Source organism: Trachymyrmex septentrionalis, unplaced genomic scaffold, assembly GCF_001594115.1.
Source record: "Trachymyrmex septentrionalis isolate Tsep2-gDNA-1 unplaced genomic scaffold, Tsep1.0 scaffold11, whole genome shotgun sequence".
In the NCBI taxonomy this organism is placed as follows: Eukaryota; Metazoa; Arthropoda; class Insecta; order Hymenoptera; family Formicidae; genus Trachymyrmex; species Trachymyrmex septentrionalis.
The window spans coordinates 5857098-5867015 of NW_017304228.1; the positions used below are offsets into that span (position 1 = coordinate 5857098).

The 9918-nt window shown below is 32.3% G+C and overlaps 1 protein-coding gene across 1 annotated transcript; it reads right to left on the reverse strand.

Annotated features, from left to right (window-relative positions):
* Positions 1-1218: 1218 nt before the first annotated feature.
* Positions 1219-7910, reverse strand: LOC108748982. Its single transcript, XM_018487449.1, has 10 exons — positions 7732-7910; positions 6376-6520; positions 6173-6294; positions 5820-5872; positions 4376-4635; positions 2988-3308; positions 2604-2892; positions 2087-2523; positions 1882-2009; positions 1219-1815 (listed from the first exon to the last, which is right to left on the reverse strand). The coding sequence occupies exons 1-10, from the start codon at positions 7865-7867 to the stop codon at positions 1469-1471; spliced, it is 2238 nt and encodes a 745-aa protein (XP_018342951.1). The 5' UTR covers positions 7868-7910; the 3' UTR covers positions 1219-1468.
* Between the last annotated feature and the right edge of the window lie 2008 nt (positions 7911-9918).

The window sequence follows — 9918 nt, forward strand, 5'->3', positions numbered from 1 at the left end:
CTCTCTTTCTTCTTATCCTTTTTTATATTTACATAGATTATTAATCTTATATGATTATATTAATATTATTAAATTTTTTTTTAATTTTAAGAATTATGATTTTGAAGTATCTCTAAATTTTAATAAATTCAATTCGGAAAAAATGAAAATTTTGAAAGATTAGTAGAGAATTAGAAGAATCTGACAGGATAGGAAATGGCACAAAGCAAAACTTCGAATGTCAATTTCAAAAGTTTTATTTGTAAATTCTTTTCCGCTAACTATTCTAACATGAATAAAATCATGACTATTATGCAAAACACACACAAAATCATTCATATACAAATATTTAAATACAATATATGCGTACTTAAATACATAAATAATTGTTGCAATTTCAATTAAACGTACATTAATATTTATTCGAATAATTAACTAAAGTTACTGCTTAATATAAGAACACTAAAAATATATATAAATTTAAATTAAAAATATTTTAATTGCATATCAATATGACAATATGGCAAAGACAAATATGTATTCAACATAAAAAAAAAGCAATTTTCAGTTTAAGCAATTTTATTATATGCACAACAAAAATTGATCAATTTATATAATTATTTACTAATAATAGACAGTTATTTTTTATCACAAATACAAAGTAGATTTGAGCTTTTGCATTATATGACTTCTTTTTGTTGTAAATAATATACGAACATGTATATATATCTGGCCATCATTTTACATTATTTTTTTGAGATCTTTACTATTAAAAATTAGTATATGTATAGCAAAATAATTCCTCGACAAAATTCAATATATATACCATGATCAAAGTTGTAATAGTAAAACGGTCTCACACAGCCGAAATAACTTGATATGTTAAATATCAGCAAATGTTCCGTATAGGAATAGTACGTATATAAGTGTTGCAGACTTACTAATAATACCCGATAATGGCAGATCCCTGATCATTTTCAACAATAATTTTTAAGTAAAGTGTTTAAAGTTGAGCGAATTCAAATTTTCTCAATTTTGTTCGCTCAAATATGACATCACACGACAGTGAAGACTATACAGAAAATTATATATCAATGATGCTTGAAAATATTTTCACTATTGTGCGCGTATATATATAAACACTTTTTATTTAAAATATATTACATACATTTTAGTATTGGAATTTTCATGTCAAAATGAAAAAATTCGGGGAAACTGCTATTAACGATAAGTCTGGGATATTCTACTTATAAAGAATTCTATATATCTGAGCAACAATTCAATATTAAACTTTGGAAGGACTATACTATTACCTTAAACATCATTTCATTTCTTCAAATTAAATTTAACTTTTTATCAGTACAATATTCAGTCTGAGTAGAAAGATGCAACATTATATATATAGATCAGAGTTACCCTTTGGTCAAATCCATCCCTCGATCTATCGATGAAATCTCTTGTAAATTGATGAATTGCCTACATATTGAATTTAATCTCTAACTCGAAGACCCCAAATACTGGTTCTTCGAATACCGACTGTTGGCCTCGCTACCGAACTATATAGATACTTGTTAATTTCGGGTTCACGGCAAGTAGCTTGTAATGATTTAAGCACTGATTCCGTCATTAGGCCGAAAACATCTAAATACAATAAACACGGCATAGTAGCTAATCTTATATATGCCGATTGCGGGATGCTGTAACAACGGCTCAGTGATAAGTGCTCGAGTTTCGAAAAGTTTAATAAATTATGGACGGTATGCATTGTAAGCATAGCGCAATCACTCAGGTCTAATTCTGTAATATCCGGACATCTTCTTAACAAGTCCTTTACATCTGAAATTTAGAAAAAAATGCATGTTAAAGTCAATAAATAATAAAAATACCAATTACTATACTTACTCTCATCAGTCATTGTCTTTCTACAACCCGCTAAGTTCAAGCGTGTAATGGATTTTGGCAACGTTCTGCAAAGTAACGTTATACACTCGTTATCCAAAGAACACCATGCTATGTTGAGGGCAATTAAGCTGAAACAATCCGATCGTATTAAAATTGAGAACTGCGTAAACATTTATTACATAGAGAAATAGATTAATAATTTTACCATTCAAGTTCCATTAAATCCATAATACATCCAATGTTTATATTCTCGCACATTGTTAAATTCAAAACTTCTAATTCAGTGTTTTGACTAATCGCTCTACAGCAATCCCTATTCACTATACATTTTTCCAGTGACAATTTTTTCAGACATTTACATTTGGATAATAAGACAGCCAAACTCATTGGTGATATAACCGCCATAGACAAATCTAAGAACTGTAATTTACTGATATAAGAATCGCTAAGGACTTGGCTGCCTTCACAAAAGACAGGATCCGCAATTTCCGCCTGTGCCAGTCTTAAAATTTGAACCCCTCGCGGCAATATATGCCCTAATGTACCTTCATTTAAAACTTTACTACCCATATCTAACCTAGTCCATAATGCTTCATCTTGAGCTATTTGGCACCAACGTTTGCATACTAGCATAGAGCGTACCTGCACACAAAATAATTAATACAATTGAGACATGTACATAATTTATTAAATTATATTTAATACCGTGTTACTATTCTTACCAAACATTTCTTAGGTAACCATTTCAATATCATCAAAATTATTTCATCTGATAACTTGTTAAACTTATCCTCGCCATAAACGGAAGGTCTTTTTTTTCTCCTAAACAAGCAAAATTGATCTAAACAAGATTGCTCATTTTTTTCGGCAGAAGTGTTAACCTTTTCCTTGGTAAAGCTCTCTTTTAAATCCCCAAAGTAATCAGCTTCCATTCTTGAAGAATAGCCAGATTCATTCTGTGTACTACCAAATCCAGTTAAATCATCTGTATCACATGAATCTTGTTGAACCCTGTAAAAATAATTGTATACACGTGTGTGTGTGTGTGTGTGTGTGTGAATAATAAACATAATTTAAAACCTCCAGCAATTTTTGTTATCACAAACCTGTCTGAAATTGCAATTTCCAAACTAGAACTTGTATAAACCTCTTCTTGATATTCAAAAATATCAGAATCATCTATTACTGATCTATTATTACTAGCTAAATTCTCCATTAAAATCGTACACTCTTCAGATTGTAGTCTTTTTGTATTTTCGCAATTAGTTACTCCATCTTCTAACATGCTAACTCCCATATCTTCTAGGATTTCAGGTTCAATGAGACTGGCATCTCCAGAATACGGCCATTTTGTACTATTTTCAGAGTGACTGTTGAGAGTATTGGTTAAATTGTTATTATAGCCATTGTCCAAACATAATCGTTTACTGTGAACATATATATGGAAAACTCTTTTATTACAAAAACAATTTAAATACAAATTCATACCAATTCAATTGTAAAGGAACAAATTATATATAAACCTGTTCCACCAGGGTGATGATGAAGAAGATGGATCTTTATTCATTATATATGAACAGATATACAAGTTCTTATTCTCCAAATTGAAATGATATCAAGTTCTTACAATGAACTGTTATAAAACCAGGCAAATACTGTAGAAAAGGATTAGTATTTGATTTACATATACAAGGTATATTAGATATTAATCACAATGCAAAATACTTAATGTTACATACAAATCGCAAAAAGAATAAATTTGTCTTCTTAAATAAAACTAAAAACATTTGTACATAACAGCAATGACAAAATTAAGAGACTCATTTATATATGATGCACGTAAAAAAAGCAAAAGAATATTATTTAAACCAATCCTTGCCAAAGGTCTATAAAAAAAAATATATACATAGTTTTGCTGTTATTTACTATTTTACTTGTTAAGAATACATATTTACTTCATAAATCTCACGAGTGATACAAATGTGTAGCCCAATCTTACATCTGACAAAATCACGAAGATAATTCGTTAGGATTACAATCAAAGTTTCCCGAATCCGAAACTCTCCCAAAATACCACGAACACTGAAATTTATTAACGAAAATACAGGTAGAAACGACCGACAGCCAAAAACGTGGTAATTTCTCAACAGCAAAATCTCGACTATGGATCGCAGTACATTCGAGCGTTCACTGTGAGGCAACAACAAAGCCAGGACAGTCGATCGTAGGATACTTTGAGCGCTATTCAATACTATTCAGAACGTTTCTCGTGACCAGGAAAAAACAACAAAACGCCCCGAGCGTATCTTGGTAACCTTACTTACGAGAGGGCGAGCGAAAGAGCGCGCGCGGGTGTACAGTGTACACCTGCTGTCCTGTTTCCTCCCCCCTTCTCCTCTCACCCAAAAAGCACAGGCAACAGGTAAAAAAGTTGGAGTAGGTATAAGGCCGATCTAGCAGATAACCAAAAGCGATATGACATATAAAGTCTAACCTTTCGGGCAAAGAGGACTCCTGGGATCTCGACGGACGGGGCTTCTCCGATTTTTCGTGTGGTCGTGCGTGCTCGATCACAATGCCGGAACTCATTCTTAGCGAAAACCGCCGCGAGCCAGCCTGGGTATCCTTACAAATCTCCGCAAGATACCAAAATCCACTCGCCAAGGCACACTCCACCAGCTCTGTATCACTGGCAAAACAAATCGCTCCGTAAGCGATCCGTCCCGCGCGCGCGTGATTATCCCGCCGAGCCGGCTCGATGTAACGACGCAGATTGGCCGGCCGTCAAAAGGCGGGAACGCGGCGAGATATCGAAACGGCAGGAACGCGCGCCGCGCATGCGCAACGCGCGACAGCAGCGCCGTCCACCGTGCACCTCGATTTCGCGCCTTTTCCACGTTTCGATTTCGCTACGAGCGTGACCGCGTCATCGCGTTAGCGGCGTCTTGATTTTCGTGCATGCGCGCCGAATTTGGTTTCATCGACAGTCATACGTAGGCCGAAAAGGTAAATAAAGACATGAGACATGAAATAGCTTAAACTGCGTCATTCGTATCTAAATGATGAATGTAGTCAACAAAGATGAGAGAGAGAGAGGGATCGTGAAGACGGCTAGAGTCCGATCGAAGTGTCAGCAGAGATTAAGAGAAAATTTCGATAACTTTGATGTGATTTGATTTCTTTAAAAGTTCAGAATGCAACATTATTATATTATTATAGTTAGATATTTTAATGAAATCTTATTTTTTAAAGAGTACATAAATTTGTCATGATTTCTGAAAATCATACGGGCTCTATCAATTTAATTAAAATAATCAAAATGTGATTTCGGTTGGACTCTAAAGACAGTCGGTTTCCTTCTTCTTCTAATATATTATGATTGGTTAAACAGAAAGAGTTTGAAATTGATCGTCTTCGCGTCTCTCTCATTTTTGTCGATTCAATTTTGCACGAATGACGCAATCCATGCTACACTATGAGGACTATATTTAAATTTCCATCCGAATATCACCCAGATATCCCTCTATTCTTGTTGTTTATCAAATATTAAACAAAAATAATACCCGGGTGATAGCTAGTAAATTTTACCTCTACAATCCATTTTTTACCAATCAACTCTCAATGTCAAAACGCCGATTTGTATATTTTTTATTTTTTTTTTTAAACTTAAAAGAAAATAAAGAGTAAATTAAATCGTGATTAATGTTAACATTAATAGAAATGGATGTTGAGCGTTTAAACCAACTAAGACTTTAATATCCTGATTTATAATAGGTGTGATAGACCTTTAAACTTTTTAACGTGAATTTACTTTAAACTCTATTTTAATTTTACCCAAGCAGAGCAACAAGTCATTGTGATATCAAAATGTCTCCAAAATGATCATTGAAAATCATTTTTTATCATTTCTAATTCATTTTAACGTCATTTTGGCGAACTTGTTGTTCTGCTTGGATAGCATCTTTAAATGGAAACATTACTACTGTACTCGCTACAAAAGACGATTTGACAATTTTTTGCAAGCCCTTTGCATTTCATAGCAAAATTATTTCTCTTCGTATGTCACTTATAATAAAACATTTTTTTTTTTATTATTGAAAAGGTTTAAAAATGAATAAATAATGCTATTATATGATAATCGGAATACGCATTTGAATTTATTATAGGATTATAACTAAATTATTATTATATTACATAAATTATTGTTAAATATTATACTATTCTTCAATAGCGAGTAAAATATGAAACAGCTGGATTCGCGAATATTGATTTCAATTTTATTGTTTGAGGCCTTTCAACTTTCGATCCTCGGCGTAAATTTTCATCTGGAAGCTCACCAGGTCGGACGTTCTCTTGTGAAAGTCAAACCGCGAGTCCTTCGGATGTATCCCCTTGTCGTGCCACCAACCGTAACTGAAAATTGTCATAATTAGCTGTTGGAGCAATAGATATCCGAGAAAATCGGCGTGCGGATTGTTAAGATGCAAGAATTACGTGTGGCTAGTCAATAACGGCAATTGGTACAGGTTCCTCGGCTTCCTATCTTGTTCCGTGGCGAGTCTCTCGAGCGTGTCGCTTACGTCCACATTTCGCACGTCTTCAAGTTCCCTCGAGTAGAATTTCGGCGTGACGAAGTCCGCTGCAATTGATTTGCAACTTCGCGTGCGCATTTATTTCAGATCGTATTACGCTTGGCTCGCAGCTTCGCTTTGCTAAAATCGAGATCGCGATCGCGCCGACACTGCGTCTTTCTTTTCATTCGTGTTTAATAAACTCGGATAGAAAATTGAGCAAGTTCACCATTGAAAAACGATCCACCGCAACTTAATCCTTAACTGATATGGTCCTCTTTTATTATAGGTAAGGTATTGTGGGGTCATCAGCGACGAATTTATTTTACGCTGAAATAAATGTATTATACTAATTGTGAGAGAAAAGTGTTTGGTACTTGTGATAATTGCACGATAAAATAATTATGGTTAGAAGCTTCATTTTTATAGCTTAATATTTTAATGTTAGTAATATTTGTAATAATGTTAGAAAATGATTAAAAATTAGATTTAAATTATAGATATGGTAATATCATTTTTCCTATCGGTGTATAAATTTTGAATTTTTCTTGTAATAATTTTATTGTATTTAGGTATTGCATTTAAAAACAACAGTATTTATTCTAAAAAAATAAATGTTTTAAAAAAAATTTTTTTTTAAAAGAAACTAAAATATTTTTGACCATTGAATAGTTAATGTCTCTAATTTTGAGGATTTTACTCAGCTAATAGCTGAATAAAATTAGTAAGCTGAATTCGTTATAATTCCAAAATATCAGTTAAGGATTAATTTTGCCGCAAGACTTTATGGCAGTCTCGTTAATTTTTAATCGGAAGCTCAAATTTAAAACTAACAAAACTGTACAGAGATTATGAATATATTCTCGTTTTTGACACACGTGTCATTCTTCAAAATCTATATTGGTCTCAAATCCATCGGATATTCCTTTCGTTGTTGTTCTTATCAGAGTAAAATTTAAAAAAATTCTCTGCCATTGACGAGATATATATTATATATATTAACCCGGAAATAATCATATGGAATTATTTTTACATTTCAGCAACGAAAAAATAAAGTTCATTCACAGAATTTTTCTTTACTGATCGAGAATCTAAATTATCTTTTTAAATTAATTTACTTTTTTTTTAAATATTGAATAAATCTACACACATAATGATTTCAAATACTGACAAATTGCAGAACAATCCGTAATATATACAATATGTAAATATATGTAATTAATAATGGATTTTTAATTGGGTATAAAAGTCAGCCTATTTTTTGAAATAATTTATATACCGTTTGTTTTTGATATGCAAGCGTCGGATTTCCCGATTTGCTGATTTCGCGAGAAACACAGCTTAAACGGCGGTCTTTCCGACTTCTTCGACGTTACCGGTCTCGAGTCGTACGAATCCGTTTGCTGCTCGGACATATTTTCGCAACACAATTTTTTCCCGACCGCTCGCTCCGTTGTCGTCGAGAATACTCAACTAAGTCTCGTCTCCACCTTACGTTGAGTGCCGCGTGCGTGTCTCCGCGACGTGCATGAACCACCGTATTTGATCAATATTGTCTGCGAAATACGCTGTCAGAAATAAGCAAACGGGGGTGACATTCTCCTCCCGAAAATATCACGTTTGCAAGGACAACAATTTAGACGTCATTCCGTCATATTGCTATTTTAGATGGCCGAGAAATCTCCTCCTTTCCTCCTGAAGAAGATATCTAATAGCGAATTCGGTTGGACACAATTAATGCATATTAAAGTTGTTGTGCACTGATTTGATCTGAGTGTAAAAATAAAATGTAAATATTTTTCGCAATAAAATTATTAAAAAATTTTAAATTCTCATTAGCAATGTAAAGAAAGAATAACAGAAATATATTGATAAAAAAAATTTTATATTATAATATTTTTAAGAATTTTATATATTTCATATATTTCGAATTTATGAAGATTTCCAAAAAAATATCTTAAGCCTTTTCAGAGGTTTTCTTCAGAATTTATAGAATGAGAAATCTTAGAAATCTTAAAATATTTCACATAAATATATATTAATTTTAGAAAAGATGTAGATTTTTTTTAGTATTTTTGAAAATTGTTCCAATAAAATTATTCGTATAAAATCTAAAAGGGTTTCTAAAAAATTATAAAAAATATACAGAAATTTTGAAAAATTCTGAAATTTACGTAAAAATTCTGAAAAATTATTTATATGAAGAATTTAAAAAAATATCTTACCATAATATAAATAAAAAAATGAAATTTTTATGAAAACCATTGGAGCGGAAAATGAAAGAAGCGTTTTACGAGATATAAACGCTTTTCTATGTTTCGTTGTTCCAATCTTCCTAGAAGTTTCGTTTGGGTTTCTGTTATTTTCCCTTTACATTCGACTTATACGCTCCGATTTTTATTAGAATTTTTGTTAGAAATTGGAAGAGAATGGGTTTTGTAGAACAAAAAAAAATCGAGACAATTTTTCCATGTTTGCCTCTCTCTTTATTTTCGACTTTTTCTCCCCGTTAATAATTCATATATTCGAATAAAGTATATGTACGGCTAATAGTAATTATAATCTGGCGCAACGATATTACAAATCTCTCTCGACTCTGACTTTCTCTTCGTTTTCCTCTTGTCGACTTTGGCGCTTCTCTATCTCCTTATCGCCATTAATATCCATGCTATCTCTTCACGCTTGTCTGCCGATTAAATAATTACATATCAACGAATGAAGCTCCCGAGAGAAGAAGCGGCCGTTTTCGGAAAGCGAAAATATTCCTCTCCCTTTTATTCTCTTTCCCGACGAAGAATTTCTCGATCTCACTCACACATACACACGCAATTCTTCTTCTCTTTTTTTTTCCTCTTCCAGTCTATCTTATATTTGTCGCGTTCGTTACCTCGTGTAATACAAAAAGCATCCCCTCTCAGAATTCTCAATTATACTCGCATTAATTATAGGACGTTTACAACCTTCGTTACATTCTTACCGCGCGATCTATATACGTGTCTAAACAAACTTACTTCACAGCTTCGTAATGCTTCGTAAAATTCTTAGAAATCAGCCATTGACATAACGTTAACACTATCTCGATTTGTCCTCGTTATCTTCGAGTCTCATAATTACTTTTCAGATTTTTGCATTTCTATCCTCAAAAAGTCGGAATCAATCATCATCTTGTCATCATTTTATAGCGACAATATATTAATACTTTGATTGCCAAGCTAATTTCGGCATTGAGCTTAATAAATCTAGTGTATCATTTTAACACTTTACTGTTTTCTTCATTTTAATTAATTATAATTTATATTATTTCTTTAATATTTTAAATATATTCACATATAAATATAGATCATTATATACAGTGGTCCATATTTTTTACGAATGAGTATATTTAATAAAATTATTCTTAACTTTTAAAGGACGATAAGGATCTATTTTTAAAATGTTAGTTTTTTCTTGCGTAAGATTTGACATA

Coding starts and splice junctions, on each gene's coding strand:
- LOC108748982 (XM_018487449.1), bottom strand. CDS start 7,867: ATGTCCGAGCAGCAAACGGATTCGTACGACTCGAGACCGGTAACGTCG. Junction 2,893..2,987: donor GAAATTGCAATTTCAGACAG/GTTTGTGATAAC, acceptor TTATTTTTACAG/GGTTCAACAAGATTCATGTG. Junction 2,524..2,603: donor GGTTACCTAAGAAATGTTTG/GTAAGAATAGTA, acceptor TTTTGTGTGCAG/GTACGCTCTATGCTAGTATG.